This window comes from Semicossyphus pulcher, unplaced genomic scaffold (genome assembly GCF_022749685.1).
Source record: "Semicossyphus pulcher isolate SPU_LCO1_2020_fin unplaced genomic scaffold, fSemPul1.0.p SCAF_15, whole genome shotgun sequence".
NCBI lineage: Eukaryota > Metazoa > Chordata > Actinopteri > Labriformes > Labridae > Semicossyphus > Semicossyphus pulcher.
The window spans coordinates 4,152,067-4,170,856 of record NW_027211659.1 but is presented as its reverse complement, the minus strand read 5'-3'; the positions used below and the strand labels follow the sequence as shown (position 1 = coordinate 4,170,856).

The following is an 18,790-nucleotide window of genomic DNA, read 5'->3' as shown; positions in this document are numbered from 1 at the left end:
TTTTAATGTCCGAACAGTATCCGAACCGTGGTATATAATCTAACAATACACTAACAATAGGTCACATGACATGGAATCTATTGAAAGAAAACATTTCCATAAAAATATTAACAGCAATAACATCCAATAAAATGAGGTGTGTCTTCTTTATCTAGGTACATATTAATATCTGACACTGATTTGAGGACACTGAGTCACATGACATGGAAGCTTTTCAAAAACAAAACAGTATTTCCATACAAATATGAATATAAAATATTCGGAGCAATACAATTGTTCTTGTCCGCATGACCCCTTTAATGATAACAAGTAAGAGTCAAACGCAACACTGTCTTGTCTCATTTCACTTTACATCATGATGGTAAAATTTGCATCGCTCCACGGATCACATGCGTTCCAAACCGTGGGGAGTGATCCATTCGGTTCACAGATAAACTCTGATACTTTACACCACTAGTTCTTGGCTCCACATTTTTAAATGGTGGCTGAAAGAAAACGGTGCGACTACTTAAATAATCATATATTTATATAAGTTTTTGCACTTTTTAAAATAACTACACCCAGAGCAGGGACTTCCTCCAAAGGTTCCTGGTTCCTGAGGAAAGTTCCTGCAGTGGAAACATGGCTATAGTCGCAGTAAGAGTCTCTTAGTTCTAAATATGCAGCAGCCTGAGCCAAAAGTTCAAATTGGTTCAACTTTACCCCAACTATCCTGACTTTTGTGATTGTTTACTTCTTGAGCTGCGCATAAAGTTGCAGGATAAATTCTTCAGTTGTGTTTCTGAACTTATGCAATAATGTCCTACAGAAACTGCAGGGCAAAAGATTAGCGTAAAGATTCAGCTAGTATCCAAACTTTTTATGATTTGCATAACTTGTAAGTTGACTCCATGATGCTCCCCAACCCCTCCATAAACCTGCAAAGGAGGCTAATTTTACAGTAGTATTGAGTATAGAGCTTTCGCAGGATCACCTGTAGTATACATCAAGCACAAGTTAACCTTATCCCACTCACACTGGTTGGATGAAAATAATAATAATAATAAATAAACCTGGTGGTAGGTCCTTTTCTTCTTAATGTATATATAGCATTTTTACGGCATACATAGCGTATATAGCAATATGTACTAGAAGGGTAAGATATACAGTATAATAATAATATAAAATATTATGCAAAGATGAAAACCAAGGCGTACATCTTTTAAGCATGCTTCCTTGGTTTGCACCTGCTGAGTGCTGCTGATGAGATGTGATCATCACTGCTGAGGTCTGAAACAGCGGCACACACTCCTCCCTGCAGGCTCGCTGTATGTGATGCTGGAGCTTGATGAGCACATTGGAGCTGTAATAACTCTCAGCTGAGGGGAAGCTGGCTCTGCAGTCGTTTCTGTGCATCCTCTGGAGCTGCTGTTTATGTTTCCACAACGAGTCTCCTCAGCTAGTCGTGTCATAATCTTGCCGTCTCTTTAGCTCTCCCCGTCTCTCTCTCAGCCTTGAATGATTGGGTGGGCGTTTTTTTACTGCTCCTCTAACCCAGCAGCCGCTGACTTGTGGCTAATAAGGAGAAGGGGTGAGGGAGCGGGTGACTTAGGAGGTAGATGCGTCCACTGATCGTAATGGTATGAGACTGATCTCCAGCCTGAGGCAGACTGGTGGGGAGGTCGAGCCATACGCCGAGTCTTGGAGGACTAGGGACAAACGCATATATACCTCATACCTCTTACTTTCTAATCTGATTTTAAAAGGGATTTAAACCTTTCCTGTTTTGCTGTGTATCATAGAAAGAATGAAAGTGTTTATTTATTTATTAGATATGCCAGACGATTTGTAGTCGGCGTGTCTGTATATGACAAGACATTTAAATTTGTAGCCTCTCTTGGCGGTTACACTGGCTGACTTTCCTTAATATTAGTCAGTAAATTAACACGAGCAGGCTAATGTTGTTGATTTGAATTTATTTGTGTCTTGAATTCCAATAAGGCTGCACATTTGTATGAAGTAATTAGTTGTGTAATGTAATGAGAAATGGTGAGTAGAATTTAACTAATTTATTTTAGTTTATCATAGTTGTTAAATTTAAGTAATCTTCACTCAACACACAGGGTAAAATTTCTTCAGTCAAATGAAGTGCAAATTGTTTCCTCAGTTTTACTGAGTAGATTCTAAAGGTTGTTTTTTATACTGCAGAGACCTTTAACAATAACTGCAGACATTTTCCCCATTATATACCTGTGTTGGATGGGGACGAGCAAACCAAATGTTTTGCAAGACATACAGCATCTGCAATAAACCGTGGTCTTTTTACGCAGCTGATTTAAGTTAGAAAAACATAATTTAAAGCTCCTGTGGGGAACTTTTGGTTTGTGTTGATTTTGGCGCCCCCTTTGGACAAAGCCGTACGTCTTTGCTGATTTTGTCCTGTACATGTTTATGTGGTGGTTTTTAACAAAAAATCTCACCCTGTCTTCTTTAATAGTCTTATTAATCACTCACTTTAAATTTCTGCCCTTGAAAATGCAGCGGCAGTTAATCGCTTCATCTGACACCTACTCCCCCGCCAGTGGTATCAGGCCTTACTATGTAGAAATAATCACTCTTGTCGCTGATGGTCTGGTTTGCTTTTGTAGGTCATGTAGAGTAATCAGAATTAATTTCAGTTTGTTTCATAACCAGCAAAAAAACTCCTCACAGGAGCTTTGAAGTAAGAGATAAGAGTTATTTTCACTGATGTGATTCTACTTCTACACAAAAATGACACGTGACAAAAATCTGGCACTAACAGTTATTTATGGAAAATTTGACATGACAAATAGCAGAAAGAAAGAGACATTTTTAAATACTCTTTGTAGCATTACCCTCCAACAGATGGTTTGAAACTTTACTGATGGTCTTTCTTGTTTATTACAAACTCCATTATTAACCAAGAACCAACCAACGTAAGAGCTGTATAAAGACACAAAATAGCCACGGCTTGGTAATGTAAACACCATGCACGTTACGCTAGGCTAAAGCTAATGATAACTTGTAAACAAAACCTCGATAGTTATAAAAGTTCCAAACAAACTCATTGACACAATTCACATATTTCCATGTTATACAAACTAACCTTGTGCCTCTACAGGGGGTTGCTTAAACATAAAAAAAAATCAATTTACGCTCTTATTTTGCCGTCTTATTTTGCCGTCATTCATTTTATGTTTGCGACCAGAGAGGCTGACTGAAAACAGAGAATCGGCTTCAAAATAAGAGCTCTGCTATTTAAACCGGAAGTAAAACAATAAACTCTGAAAGCAAGTAATAAACACAAAATAAAAGCATCAGAAATACTGCTCAGCAGGGCTATCTCTTTTTAAAGGTTAAAATATGAATTGGGTTATTTACACTCTTTTCGAATAGACCACTTTAGGTAGGTATGCTAAATTTGAAAGCAAGTACCTGTTGGCTGTTAGCATAGCTTAGCAAGTAAACAGCTAGCCTGGGACTGTTCTAAATATAAAATAAAAGCTTACTGGAAACACCAAAGCTAACAAATGATTACATTTATATCATTAACTATACGTCTTGGCTAGTTGGTGTATTTTGCAGAATACCCGACTGTTACTTTCAAACAAGACCTACCTTGAATAGCAGGCTACATGACCCAGGAAGTGATAAAGACACAGGTGCGGAAGATGATTAAAACATTACATATTTATGATGCAATTTTAGATATTTTCCTGTGATGACAGGTATTGGCAGAGGTGAAACATAATTTTAACCACAGTGGTCAGCGCTGCTTTTCTCCACTCTCCTCTGTTTTTCTTTGAGAATACAGACAAAAGCGTGTCCCCCTCCTGTCATTCAGATTCACAGTTATTCAAATTACCATGACAACAAACAAATAAAGCAGGGTTTCCTGTTGACTATAAATAAAACACCGTCTTTCTGAGGCTATCCTCCCAGTCGGTGTGTCGTTTTTCATCTGTCCGCCTTTGATCCTGTATGGAGAGCAAAACAATTAGTTATGTGACACACCCACACACACACACACACGCACGCACGCACAGTGACACACCTGGGTTTCTTTAACCTCCCACGCATTCGTTTGCTCAGTCTTTGTGGTTTTAAGACGCAGGTACTTATTATGTCCTGTAACTATTTGCACTGCATTTAAATGCGTTTAAAACAAACAAATTAAATTACACATTCAAGTGGTTATTATTGGATTTTGGCACTTTGGGTCTCACATTTAATCTGCATCATACAAAGAAAGTTGTCCACACCCTGCGGCTGATTCGCAAATACTAGTACTTTCTTTTCTTCCTGGTAACATGTTATTTCCATCCTGTTGTTCTTCAGGGCTCAGCTGATTCCTACACAAGCCGACCGTCTGACTCGGATGTGTCCTTGGAGGAGGAGAAGGAGGGCGGCCGGCAGGAGAGGGAGCAGCAGGCCACTGTTCAGCTCGAGAGGGCAAAGGTCAGTTTCTCCAGGAACTATTTACAAAACAATGGAGCCACCTACTTTTCTGTATATTACATGCAACACCTATAATCTCAGGTCACAACCAAAAGGCATAAGATTCAGTTTAACTGACTGCATTGCACTTTTGGTCACCATACTGGCATGGCAGCCATTTCCCTCTGATGTCACGCTCAGGGTGGGAGGCTCAGATGCTGACATCAACTTGCTCTTATTTCACCATTTCTTGATTGATCAGGAACTAAAAAAGCGAACGGGTGGCTAAAATAGAAAATAAAAGGGACATAAAGTTATATTTCAGCTTGAAAACCCATAAGGTAGAATGAGACAACAGCTAACCTTCCTAGCTAACGCTACCATTTGATTGCGACCTTGGAGAGCACTATACGACAGGGGACATGGGAAAGGCATAAATTCTCAGCTAACGTTAATGCTAATGCTAAAGTTAGCTGTTGTGACTTTTCTGTCAGGATCTACTAAGTCAATTGTTTTACCTTTTTTAAATTTATTTATTTATTTTAAAACTGACCGTATACAAAATTTAACATAAATGTTACCATTTGATTAGTAGTACCAGAGTTCGCTTAAAGCTCATTTTCATCCGCTGTCCCTTGGCAAGACAAACTTGAAATATGGCCCTGTGTCCCTCCGTATTTTCTTACTCTGTTTTCTTTTTTAGTTTCTTATCAATCAAAAGTGATGAAATGATAACGATTTGTCATATTCCCTCGGATTCAAAATTTGGAATACAGCAATAAACAGCCTTTGAGCTTCATGTCAGAGGAAAATGGCTCCTGCGTGTATATGGTAAATTAAAGGTTGCCAACTTGTCTAAATAAACGCTACTGTATATATTGTATAAATACCCTCAGTTTTTTTTCTTTATGCCTTTATTGAGAGACAGAGAGGACAGTAGATAGTGTTGGAAACAGGGGAAGAGAGAGTGGGAATGACATGCAGCAAAAGGCCAAGGGTAGGAGTCGAAGCTATACCAGTGCCCGCCATCATAGTGTCTTATAGACACAAATAATACCAGCAAACCTTTAAATATTTAAGAAGAAAAAAGATGTTAAACAGGGTGAGAGCTGTCTAGAAACTTCGTGTGTCCCTTTTCCCTTAACAGTGTAGATTTCTGTAAGGGACGATAGCTCCTGGCCTCTGATGCTACAGGTCGTAGCATCTTTGTCCAGACATTTCCTCCCATCTTGTTTATACACCACACAGTTACTCAGAAATTGCGGATGCTCTTGATCCCAGCACAATAAAATTGCATCACACCTTCCTGTGTTATGGAAAAAGGTTTTATAGCTGCACTAAAAAGAAAAGACTCTGCTGAGATTTCTTCTGTACTGATGCTGTGTTGGCTTCACTCTTTGAATAAGAGAGAAAGGCAGCCGGCAGAGAGTGAAGATTCCCTACTGACATTAAGCTTGGTAGACAACAATGCAAAACTTTTCGAATATACGGGGTTAGCACAAGTTAGTTTGTTGGATTGCTAGTGTGTTTTCATTAAGGGTGTTGTTTGCTGCTGTAGAGCTGGCTGCAAAAGGCTGCAGGCCTTTTTAACAGGAGACATTTTGACATGTGGTAGGAAAGCACCTGCGTTATTAAACCATTAATGTTGGCTCTGTTCCATGCATGTGTCAGTAAGCCTTCACAGTGAGCCAGCATGCACGATAGCAGGACTCTGACACCTGGGCAGCTGAATACATGACAGCAATTGCACCTGTTTTTATTTTACTTTGATATGTCAAAATATTTTAGGTGAAAATACAGGATTTATGCATGAAAAAAAACTGGTTTTTGCCATCTTAAATCGTTAGATTAGACAATAACAGACATTACGATCTTTTTTTTTGTAGCCTGATGAAGTAAAAGTGTTAGTAATACTAGCAGTAGTGTACTAGCAAGGGTACATACTACTTACAATGCTATTACTAATAGGAGACAGCATTTAAAAAAAGGAAAAGACTCCATTCAAAAGGATAAAAGATAAAGAATAAGAAGACCATATAAGACGAGGAGACAACCCATAGATTATAAATAGCTTTCTGGCCCTGGGCTGAGATCTTCTGCTCCTCTTGCTGTGTGTTGTGGATGCGATGTGATCAGTGCTACTTACAGCAACAGTGCGTCTTACAGCCACCTTCATCAGAAGGTCTGAAATAGCGTCTCTTTATCATCACCCACCCCTCGCTGCAGGCTCTGCATATGCGATGCTGGAGCTTGATGAGCACATGGATGCGCTGTGTATCCACTGCTCGTTGTCATGATCTTAAAGTTCCTTAATCTTAATCCTTGTTCCTCTCAGTTATGGATTATGTGTCACGGTTTAATGTTCAAACTAAAAATGTTAAGGACCCAGAGATATAAGGTTAAATAAATGAAAGACAAACAACAAAGGCTTACTTAGAAGGTGTCCAGGTAAAATAAATCCAAAGGAAAAAGAACCAACAGGTAACAATCACAGGGAGCCACAAGGAAACAGGTAAATCCTGTTCATGACATTATGGTGATGTCATTTATCTGCATGCTGCAGTTTCAACTCTTAAGCCCCTGGACTCTGTCTGTCACTCTGCCCTAAGATTCATAACTGGTGATAGATATTGAACTCCTCAGTGTGTCCTTTATGAGAAGGTCTGTTGGCCTTCTCTTGCAGAGAGGCGCAATAAACACCGGCATTTGTACATTTTCAAGACCCTTATTGGTAAACTACCTCCTTACATCACAAACTTACCCTAGCTAATGGCGCTCTACAGATTCTTCCCTCTCTTGCAGAGTTCAGGACTTTGATTTCTAGTCACTGTGTGTCAAATTGTAGCTGTTTTAATTGATATTTATGGATCTATTGTTTCTGTGATTGATTATATGTATTCATTCTTTCTGTGTAATCTCGACGCATTGGAAATGAGGGAAACCTCAATGTCCTTTCGGGAATAAATAAAGGTTTGAAATGAAAATGACATGAAATAATCTCTTCCATATCGCCTATCCCTGTTCCATGTTTATGTTGCCACCTTCATGCTGTCATCGCCTTTCTCTCCCTGCTGTCTTGCAGACTAAAGCAGTGGCGTTTGCCGTGAGGACAAATGTCAGCTACTGTGGCGCTCTGGATGAGGACGTTCCTGTGGCCGGCACGGCCGTCAACTTTGATGCCAAGGACTTCCTGCACATCAAAGAGGTACGAGTCAGAAACTATGCTTTATTGTTAAACCTGACTGAATTAAGTTACATGCCAAGTCGTGTGTGAGATTTATTAGTGTGTCCAAAACCTTAGTATCAGAATCAGACTCAGAAATACTTTATTTAAAATTCAGGCGTTACAGTTTCTCTGATACAGAGAGAAACATGGAGAAATATATGGTATAAAAATAGAAGTAAGAAAAATATCAAATGTGTGCATTATATATACAATAAAAAAAAAATAAAGATAATGATTAAATGCTGAGAAGTGGATCTATGGTGATTTAAATATGAATGCCAGAATTAATTATAATTGCGAGAATAAAGTTAAATACAAAATAAGAGTTACGATGCAAAAGAGTTATTTACAAATGAACACTTTAAAGCAGTATTTATGTCAACGTGTTTGCACAGATGAATTATTGCAGAAAATCCGATTTTTTTAGTTTAGTTTTAATTGTTTGGTTAATTGTGTTTCTTCTGTTCTCATTTTGTTTATTTAGAGTTTTAATAATGTAAGTCTTTGAGTATCATGAAAAGCACTATATAAATACAATGTAATTATTGTTATTATTATTTAGACATATGATACCAGTGGCACGTTAAAGTTATACTATCTCTGGACACTGGATATTTCATATGATAAAAATGGCAATCAGCTGCTTGTCATTGTGTTTTTTTGCCTCCACCTTGTCTATTTTATAAAAGATAAAAGGACATTTTACCATAAAATTGATCTTTCTCTTCAATTTCTGCATCTGAAATCCAACTACTGGTTCCTGGAAAAATGAAGGATATTTTAGCAAATATCCAAAAGTTTAGATTTTGTATAAAAATGCAGTGTCTCTCAATATGGGTTGTTGATACACTGGAACAGGGAACTATTCCTTGAGCCTGCTTGTTCAATCTGATAAGAGAAGACTTTTTTTGGATGAAGGTTTTCTAAATTACAAACCCAAGCTCCAGAAGATATTGTTTCTGGATGTTCTCGTTGGCCAAATTCTGATCAAATACGCATATTTGTAATTCGAGATTATAAAGAATAACCTCAAGTTTCTACATCTACATATTTATGTGTCCATCTCAGTAGGAAATGTTAAACCCTGAGGTTTTCTGACTGTGTTTTTTATCTCTCCGACCTACAGAAGTACAACAATGACTGGTGGATCGGCCGTCTGGTGAAAGAAGGCTGCGACATCGGCTTCATCCCGAGCCCTCTGAAGCTGGAAAACATCCGACTCCAGCAGGAGCAGAAGAGAGGACGCTTCCACGGGTGAGTCTAGGAGGACTAGATGAGAGGTGAGAGTGCAGGAGGTGGAGGACCGGGGAGAAGCCGGTATTAAAGAAAGGAAGACACATGGATCAGAAGGGATGAAGAGGGTTTGGGGAAGTGTTGAGGAGAGAGCCACTTCAGGGTTGAGTAAATCCTGGCAGTAGAGCCGGCTGATAGGGAGGAAGTCAGATGGATGGAAGCCAGGCGGGGTTTTGTGGTCCAGCCTCTCAGAGGTGTGCCTGGATCACGGCCAGCGCTGAATTTTCCATCAGATGGGGCAACGTGTTTCAGCCACGAAGGCGATTAGAGATGTGCCACTGTCTTTCCTCACTTACAACAGAGAGAGAAATAAAGAGTAATCATTCTTTCCTGCTTCTGCTTGCTATTATAACATAATAAGATGCATGCAGTTGCAGCACAAGCCTTACCACTCTTCCATAGCTTCACATTAACATACATTTAAAAGGATAACTCAGTTTCTTGACATGTTATTAACGTATAGGCAAAAATATGCACTCCTGAGCATCAATGTCTGTCTTTAGCCAACTATTTATTGTAGCCTGAAGACAGTCTATAGTCACATCTCCCCCAGGGGTCACTGGTGTTTTGCCGATGTCAGCCTTGGATTTCACATTAACACAGTTCTCTCTATATATTCCCTGTTATCGTTGCAGCAGTAAATCCAGTGGGAATTCCTCCTCCAGTCTGGGAGATATGGTGTCGGGAACATTCAAGCCAAACCCAAACTCTGCAGGTTGGTCCCACAGATATGATTCTCTTTGTAGCCGCTGTATTTGTGTCCCAGTATTTATTCATAACCTGTGATATTTGGAGGCTTTATGATGTGCGATTTAACCCCACAAATAGCCCCAGGATGCACTTACTCACCTGATCTTTTCTTTCTTTTGTAGGAAAGCAGAAACAAAAAGTGGTGAGTGCTAATTTACTTATTTATTTATTTATTTTACATGGGGAAAAAAGTTTGTAATGAACAGGTAAATAATAAAAGAGCTTGAGTTACTGGGAAGTTATTGTCCATGACTTTGTTTCTTAAAGGAGCCATATGTTTTAAATGGATATTCTCATATTTTGCATGGGTTTGCATCTTTGGGAGTTCCGTGTTTTTCCAGAATGACATTTTTAAAAAGGTCGCCTCTGAAATGGGCCGTTCAGAGCAGCTGCAGGTTTCTACGTAGAACCTTGCTTATGCTGAAATCGACCAACCGTCATTCACCGTCGTTCACCTCAGGCTGCCTTCTTGCACGAGCTTGTAGTCAAGTCATTCAAGATTTCAACTTACCATTCCGATACCTCCTGGCGAATCGGGCTCATATATATGAGGCCGAATAACCAATTCTAGAGCAGCCATGTTTTCTACAACTTTGGAGTGCAGCCGCTCCCCCACGTGGGACTTATTTGATTGTCCTGATTTTGGGAAATATATGACATTGAAGCTAGTGTACTTACAAGGAAAATGCGATACTTGGAATGGAAAACCTCATTTTAATTTACGCTGGAGAATTAAGTATGTTTTTGTTACGCTTGGTTTGTCTCTTAAAAAAGGTTGGCACTAATGAGACAGTTTTGAATTGGAGGAACTACCTTTTTTGTAACATTTATACACACAATGATTGTGCCCTTAATTAACATTTCTTATTTTAACAGTTATTAAGGCACATTGAGCAACAATTCTCTGACTCTTAATTCCTATATTGTTTTTCTTGTTTCTTTATTTCTCTCTGACAGTAAACGGAATATTTTTGGGTTGTGAATGGCACAAAATTGAGGATTTAAAGAAATCAACTTGACTTTTGGGACTTTTTTCTCCATTTTTAGACACTTTACAGACCAATAAACATCAATGAGCAGATTGTCTACTTTGATTTCAGTCACGCCAAAGTCAGCGGGTTTGAATTAATTCATCAGTAGCTGCTTCTGAGTCAGAGTCATCTCTTTTCTCAGAAGTGGAAAACAACTTGTGCAGCGCATCATGTGGCAGGAGGATGTGTCTGTAGCTTAAATCTTTACTCTTTTATATTATAATTTATTGATTTAAAATGGAAGCATTATTATATTTACATCGATAAAGCTTTGAAGAGTGCTTGGATTCTTTACACTGGCTAATATTAAATCTAGATGTCGCTGTGTGTGCCTATCCCTCCAGGCTGAGCACATCCCTCCGTATGACGTGGTTCCCTCCATGAGGCCGGTTGTCCTGGTGGGACCGTCTCTGAAAGGTTATGAGGTAAGACACTCCTGCTCCTTCAGCCAGCTGACTCAGCCTGTTTCTCACAGCGGCTGCTTAAATCTTTTCAACCTTACATCACTCAGCAGTCTGTTTTGTAAACTTCATAAAAGAGAGTCTTAGTGTCAGGGTTTGAGAAGGGAAGCCAAAGCATTCCTTCTAACGGCCAGAAGGGGGCGACTCCAGCGGTTGCAAAATGGAGATGGATTGAATGTAAGCTTCTAAGAAAATTACCCTACTTTACCTCAGTAACCTTATAAGTGCATGGTCTCAATTACTTGTTTAAAGTCGTCTTTAACAAAGCACGATGAAGATATAGCAAAGTATGCTTCAGGCCCTGGCTGCCTTGTGATTGACAATATGTTACCAAACGTCCTGTCAAGCGTTTGGTTGTACTGAAAAAATCTGTAGTTAATTTTTTAGGTAACTGCAATATTTTTTTATAATTAATATTAGCATCTCAATTAATGTCACAGTTATGGAGAATTACAGATACAACTTGCTACCCAAGCTAGTGCTAGCACATGCAGATACGTTAGCATTTGCTTTCCCCTTTTGTCCAAAAATTCTTGCTGAGAAGAGCCAAGATGGTGAGAGCTTAAATGCCAAACTCGTGGGTCCAAACCAATGACTGTATATATAGATGGACGACGCGTCTTGACACGTCATTTGCAGCCAGAGCTGCGCATGAGTGCGCTAAGTGCTACTCATGGTGATTCACGTTGGGCCTCTCTTTAAATAACATAACAAAGAGTCGGTCTAGACCTGCTCTTTTTGTAAAGTGTCTCGAGATAACTCTGGTTATGATTTGGCACTATACAAATAAAATTTGATTGATTGATTGATTGGGTAGAGATCTGCAGGCAGAGTCTGAATGTCGGCGTATTTAACAGCAGAACAGCGTCTTGTGTTGGTCTGAAGCAGGGGTTCACAGATATGGGAACTTCAGTGACTGCACTGATTGTTTTAGTTACGTTTCCTCTCGCCGTTCCTCCTGTACTCTGCTAATCCGGACCAGATCGGCTGCAGGAGCCGTATTTGTCAACAGAGCTGTCAATCTACAGCATTAAATATGTAATTAAAAGTAAACTTGTCAGAAAAATGAACATTTGGACATAAATCAGCATGATAAGAACTAACTATAATGACAGAAACCATGTTTGAGAAAAATCTATTTGATGTTTTGGCTTCACTTTTAGGGAGCTGTCATGTCGTCCATCTTTTTATACAGTCTATGGTTCCAACAGTAGTTCACAAACCAATGCAGACTGTCACTGTTGATACGTTTACTTCTCATAAACATAACAAGTTATTGGTTCCGTCTTTAAACCATTTTTCTTGGAGCGAAAATTGGTCGCTAAAGTACTTGGTACTAAAGTATAATCTGTTTTACCCACAAATAAAAAACAGTTGGACTAATGCCTTTTGTGCCCCTTTTTATTCCAACTCAGTTTCCTCTAAAGAGTTCCTTCCAAAGTTGAGATTCCCAGAGATACAACATTAAAACTAAAACTCCTCATTGATTCCCAGTTAACACTGTAACCACTGGGTAATCGATAAAGGAGGCGAAGGAGGAGGAGGAGGAGGAGGAGGAGGTGGTGGGAGGCGGGAGCTGGAGTCAGTTGTCATGGAATCTTAGCCTCCCATCCTCTTCTGGTGTTGCCGTGGTAACAACCTTCTGGTTAAACTGCATAAGTCTGAAAAAGCGGAGCATGGTTTGAAATTAGAAACAGAGAATAATGTGCCGCACCGAGGTTTGTGAATAAGATTATTGACTGAATGGAATGAAGTGTTTGTTGGACATCTTTTCAGTTTATTGAGCCTGTTCGATGAGTCAGTATCAAGGAAGCAGTTACAGATAATAAACCGCATGATGTTCAAGGTCTTTGTGCTAGCAGTGCTTTTCTTTCTGCCTGTGGCACAGAGGGACGATGTATTTACTTTTATTCATCACAGTGTGAGTAATAAGAGTGTGTCTAGTTTGTGTCGAGGCGCGCACAGCTGCAGTGGTGGAAGAAGTATTCAGATACTTAAGCATAAGTGGCAATACTAGAAAATACTCCATTATAGGGAAAAGCTGTGCATTTAATATGTTACTAACATGTAAGAGTGCAGAAGTATCCATAAGTGAAAGTAAAAGTATTCCTATTGCAGCAGAATGACCTTTGGCAGTGTTATATTATTTTATACTGATGTACTGACAGGCCAATATGTGTGTAAGTAGCCTTAAATGTTACAGCCAGGCTACTGCACACAATGGCTATTTTATATACTGTATATTAATAATGATGCATCACATTTTATAACCTGCTTGTGAGTAAAGTTTTAACCATCAAAGTAACAAGCTGTCAGCACGGAGGGATTACCTTACAGCGCTACAAGGCACAGGTCAATGGGCCAAAGGGGTCGGGGGGTCCCTGGACCAGAGCCTCAGCTGTTTGTGACTGCAAACATTTCTTGTTGGAAGAATAAATCAAGCTACACAGAAAAACCAGTACAAAGACATTCAAAACAACTTGATGTGACACAAAACAGCCTCAAAGAGAGACAAAGAGGTGCCTGATTCCTACAACTGCAATTCTGTCTCAGATGTACGGTGGTGAGGGACACCCCCCTAAATCATTTCATGATCAGGGCACATTGTCTCCTCATCTGCCCTTGGTTGTCAGATGAATGTAGTGAAATTATTTGCATTAAACACAAGATACTTGTGCCCTCATCCCAATACTTAAAATTAACCTACCACACGGCCCGTAGTGATCAGCATTGCCAACTTCAACAGAGCCAGGCTCCGTTCATACGAGCTCCAGGTATTGACAACGCTGAAACTACAATACTGTTTTAAACACAAAAGAGAAAAGTAGTGAGAGAAGGATAGAGAGAAGAGTTTGTAGAGAGAGAGACGTGTTAGAAAGAAGACGGGGGAAGGCAAAGGCAGGATGAGGTGCCCTGTCCGGGGCTAGCACTCACCCCAGCCGGATCGGGCTGTACGCTCTACCTCCCCCTGCAAAAGAAGGGTTAGTAGATTTCCATCTAAAATATAGGGGTGTAGATATATAACGGTAACTTACGTTGAGTATTTATTAACTTTCCAGCGCTGCACAGTTGGAAATGAATCATCTTCTAGCTCCACAAAGTCATGTTAGAAGTTAATAGCGCTTACTCTAATTTGACAACTGCTCCATGTTTCAGCCTAAAGGACATGCAGCCTCTCTCAGCCTGCTGTCACCTTCAAGCTCATTTAACAGACATAATGTCTGCTGGCACCGGCCAAAACAAAGCATCTTTTTATGCATCTATCCATGTATCCATGGCCTTGAGTCATATTTACTTTAATTATTGTCTCATCTAGAGAAGCAGCTTCTTCATCTTGGACTTGCTTTCGTACTCATCAGCAAAAGCTCTGTGTGTGGCTGCACTTTGTTTGTGCTAAATTTGTCTTTGAGACACTTCTTATTATGGCTCTTTATCACTTAATTTAACGCGGTCCTATTTCCCAAAAGGAAATAAAGTGTGTGTGTATAACTCACAGACTGAGCAGCCTGAACAGACAGTATCAGAATGAAAAATTAGAGTCCAAAGCCTCTTTGTTTGTTTCTCTATAGCATATTCAGAGGATGTTTAAGGATGCTCATGTTGCAAGACGCATTCCTGACATCTCCTCAGCCTCTCCCTGCCTTTAATCACCTGATATCTTTCTTCCTCCTTCTGCCTTTTCATCCCCTTTCCTCCGCCTTCTCCCTGATTTATCGCTGCAGGTGACAGATATGATGCAGAAGGCGCTGTTCGACTTCCTGAAGCACAGGTTTGACGGGAGGTGAGCGCTCAAAACGAATCAGTCGTACAGTGCATCCTCCTGCTGTCAGATTGCGCTGAATAAAATGTATGTTTTGTGCTGTTTCAGGATATCCATCACAAGGGTAACAGCTGACATATCATTGGCCAAGAGGTCAGTACTAAACAACCCCAGTAAGAGGGCCATCATTGAGAGATCCAACACCCGCTCCAGCCTTGGTAAAGCTACAGGAACTGTCTCACTCAATGATGTGCATGTCTTGTAGGTGTTGAGTGACATCCTCTAAATTCCTTCCCTTTCATTGCTGTTCTGCTGTATGTTGTTGCCTTCTTGTAGCGGAGGTCCAGAGTGAAATAGAAAGGATCTTCGAGCTGGCCAGGTCTCTGCAGCTGGTCGTGCTGGATGCAGACACCATTAACCATCCGGCACAGCTCATCAAGACCTCATTAGCACCAATTATCGTCCACGTTAAAGTGTCTTCACCTAAGGTGAGATTAAAGGCTTTGATACTGGAAAGCAATCCAATAAAGCTGTGTTGGTTTTCACATTTCACAGTCTCAAAGGATGTTGTATAAAGCTGCAGTGAGTATCTTGTGAGCTTAAAAAACAACTTGCTACATTTGGCAGCAAGTGAAAGGTAGAAAAACATGTCAAACAGAACCTCAGAAACAGTCCCTTGTTTTTACATTCCATTGGAAATATGAGGAAACGTATCAAGGCATTAATGTTCCCCTTTGTAGAAGACGTTCATTACATAATTAGAGATATTTCCTCTTGTTTTTCTTCTCTACATGTCCGTCTAACAGGTGCTCCAGCGGCTGATCAAATCGAGAGGGAAGTCTCAAAGCAAACACCTGAATGTGCAGCTTGTTGCGGCGGAAAAACTAGCACAGTGTCCTACTGTGAGTAAACACTGTTTTAAGTCGAGACAGGAGCCCACTACTTAGCTCACTTTTATTCTGCAACAACCAGAGGTGAAACTTTAAAAGGAATTCATAAGCAGAAGCAGCTAAACGTCCCTCTCTTTCTCTTTCACCTCAGGAAATGTTTGATATAATCCTGGATGAGAACCAGCTGGAGGATGCGTGTGAGCACCTGGCAGAGTACCTGGAGGCATACTGGCGTGCTACACACACTTCACTAAGCACGCCACTCAACCCCCTGCTGGGACGCAATCTGGGCTCCACAGCGCTCTCCCCGTATCCTGCTGCCATTCAGGTGAACTTGTCAAACAGAAGATGAAAAAAATAGAAAGTTGTCTCGTATTCTCGCTCGTCAGTAGTTAATTTAAAGTCAGGGCTCCCTGAGTATTATGTGTTTACATGTTGCATGTCTTCATCTAAAATTCAGTGAGGCTGAAGTATTAACATTTAACAACATTGTGTACAGACAAAATAACTATTAAATTGAGTATAAGCTGTGTTCCTGATCAAAAGTTTGGACACACTTTCCCACTCACTTGTGTGAGAACGTGTCCAAACTTTTGACTGGTAGTGTATATTACACCTTAAAATCATAGATGAGGTGCATGATTATGCCACAGTCATATATTATTACAATGGACTGAAGGTTGCTTGTAAGAGAGTGGAATATATTGCAGTGTCCTTACGAAGATCAGCAGCTGTGAATGAAAATGATCCACAGTATAGTCCTGCAATATAATCGACCTCTCTGCTAACAATACAAATGCTCGTTATGTTCCAGTCAAGATGCCTTTTAGTTGTCTTAAGTTTTAAACACTCTACAGCTGCATGTTAAGGTGTTTATGTTTTGAGACATCTCAACTATGTGATTTGCATTGGACAAGTGGATTAAAACAATGTTTTTGACATTTCACTCATGGAGTCTTTAGCTGACTGAATTCAAGCAGACAGCTGCAGAGTTTTTTTGTCTTCATTTCCTGTTTCGTTATTGTTTTTTCAGCATATTTCTGTGTAAAGGGAGTTTCCACTATGTTTTGTGTAATTTCCAGTCATGTACTTGTAGTTAATTGAAGCAATTCATTCTTCAGGTTGGCTATACTGACTCGCATTTCTTTGGTTGTTTACTCTGGCTTGAATAAATACAGTTTAATATCTAGTCAACCAAAACAGTGTTATACATATTCTTGTCCATAACACCCTGTACACAAATATTTTTGGATGCACTTTCTTTCTGCTTGTAGCAAAGTTTCAAAGCTAATTGGCTAAAATAGCCTGTGGCTCCTGCTAGTAAACAGCTGCTTTAAATGATAGCGCTGCTGCTGGAAGTAAAACAGATTTTGCAGCACAGCTGCAGAAACACAGAGAAGGTCAGAAACAACCGCGGACATTTTTCCCACGTTATACCTCACTCAGCCAGAAAGAGATGTTGCGTTATGAAAAGTGGTCAGATTTACCTTTAAAGTTAATTTTGTGAATTTCTTATGTTACCACATCATATATCATTTTTGAACCTTTGCAATACTTTACAAACCATTTGAAGGTTTTGTTTCCTGTCTAAGGGTTAGGGTAATGAGCAGTATAGTTACTGTGTTTATTCTGTTCAACTGTTGTAACAAATCAAAACTTTGTCTCTCAAACAGGCCCAGAGAAACCGCAACAGCAACCACACCACAACAGACCACTCGCCTGTTGAACGTCGCAGCCTGATGCCCGCCGATGAGAACTACCACAACGAACGGGCGCGGAAAAATCGCAACCGTCTGTCCTCGGGCTCACAGCACAGCCGAGACCACTCCCCTCTGGTGGAGGAGGACTACCAGGACCCCTACCAGGATTCTTACAAGCCTCATCGTAACCGAGGATCCCCGGGAGGCTACAACCACGACTCCCGGCAACGGCTGTGAGCTGTGGCCGTCTGTAAACATAGTGTAGGCCTGTCTTTCTCTAACAAACCACTATGGACAGTAGAGGCAGGATTGCTGTATTTCTATGAAACTACTACACTCACTTGGACTGTAACAACCTCGTATTGATGTGTAGTACCTCTTTTCCCCTCTGGCCTCGGCTCCTGCATAATGAACCTAAAAAAAATTATGAATCCTGCTTCTTGCTTTGATGTGAACAAGGGAAGGGACTGGATCTGAAAGTAGCACAAGATTAGAAAAGGGAAGACTAAAGCTGGACCTGATCTGATTATTCCCCAGATGTGGCCAGTGAGTTAAATACACTAGCTGGTGAAAGTGCTAGTGGACCCTCCCTGCCATCTCAGCTGTTACTGTAGCATGCAGGTAGGACTGTACAGGTCACTACTTGCCTCAGCCAGACAGCAAGAGCATCCAGCGGTGATGATGAGCACAGAACCTGTTTGCACGCGTCTAGGAGCTGCTAGAAGCAGAATATAATGCATCTTTAATGCTCTTTAAGTTTGTTTGCCACTGTCCTCGATGTGAGTGTAATAAATCCTGTGGAAGCCTGTTCCCAAGTCCAGTTTTACACATTTGTTTCTTAACATGGATGGTGTTTTCTCTTCAGGGTCCATACAGTAGCTCCGCGTGCCCCCTCTTTGTTATTTCCATTTTTTGTCATAAACCATATCAAGACAGAAAAATAGAAGTCATGCAGATATTAGTACATTTCAGAGCTCATAACCTCAGGAATGAGAGGTCATTTAGACCTAGGAGTGTGCGGACAGATGTAGCGTTTATGTTCCTACCCATCTGAGGGGGATTTGATTCCAGGCGTTATTATGATTACAGTTTAGTAGTTCCAAAAATCATATAATGAAGGAACACTTTCAGGAGAGGAGTCACTAAATAAAGGTCATGTTCTTCACATATACCATGCATTTATCAACTGCTGTGGCCTGTCTCGTTTTTGGTTGGAATTGATAAAATTGGATTTTAGCAAGG

General features: G+C 40.2%; 1 protein-coding gene across 1 annotated transcript in view; it reads left to right on the top strand.

The window, feature by feature from the left end:
• cacnb4a (calcium channel, voltage-dependent, beta 4a subunit) overlaps window positions 1–18,790 on the top strand; it is a 32,926-nt gene extending 14,136 nt beyond the window's left edge. Inside the window, exons 2-13 of the mRNA XM_069662757.1 lie at window positions 4,339–4,458; window positions 7,520–7,642; window positions 8,790–8,917; window positions 9,592–9,671; window positions 9,829–9,848; window positions 11,082–11,162; window positions 14,921–14,979; window positions 15,067–15,176; window positions 15,295–15,446; window positions 15,765–15,860; window positions 16,000–16,176; window positions 17,522–18,790. Coding sequence (XP_069518858.1) covers window positions 4,339–4,458; window positions 7,520–7,642; window positions 8,790–8,917; window positions 9,592–9,671; window positions 9,829–9,848; window positions 11,082–11,162; window positions 14,921–14,979; window positions 15,067–15,176; window positions 15,295–15,446; window positions 15,765–15,860; window positions 16,000–16,176; window positions 17,522–17,785 — 1,410 coding nt within the window. The 3' untranslated portion in view covers window positions 17,786–18,790. The remainder of the gene's footprint in view (window positions 1–4,338; window positions 4,459–7,519; window positions 7,643–8,789; window positions 8,918–9,591; window positions 9,672–9,828; window positions 9,849–11,081; window positions 11,163–14,920; window positions 14,980–15,066; window positions 15,177–15,294; window positions 15,447–15,764; window positions 15,861–15,999; window positions 16,177–17,521) is intronic.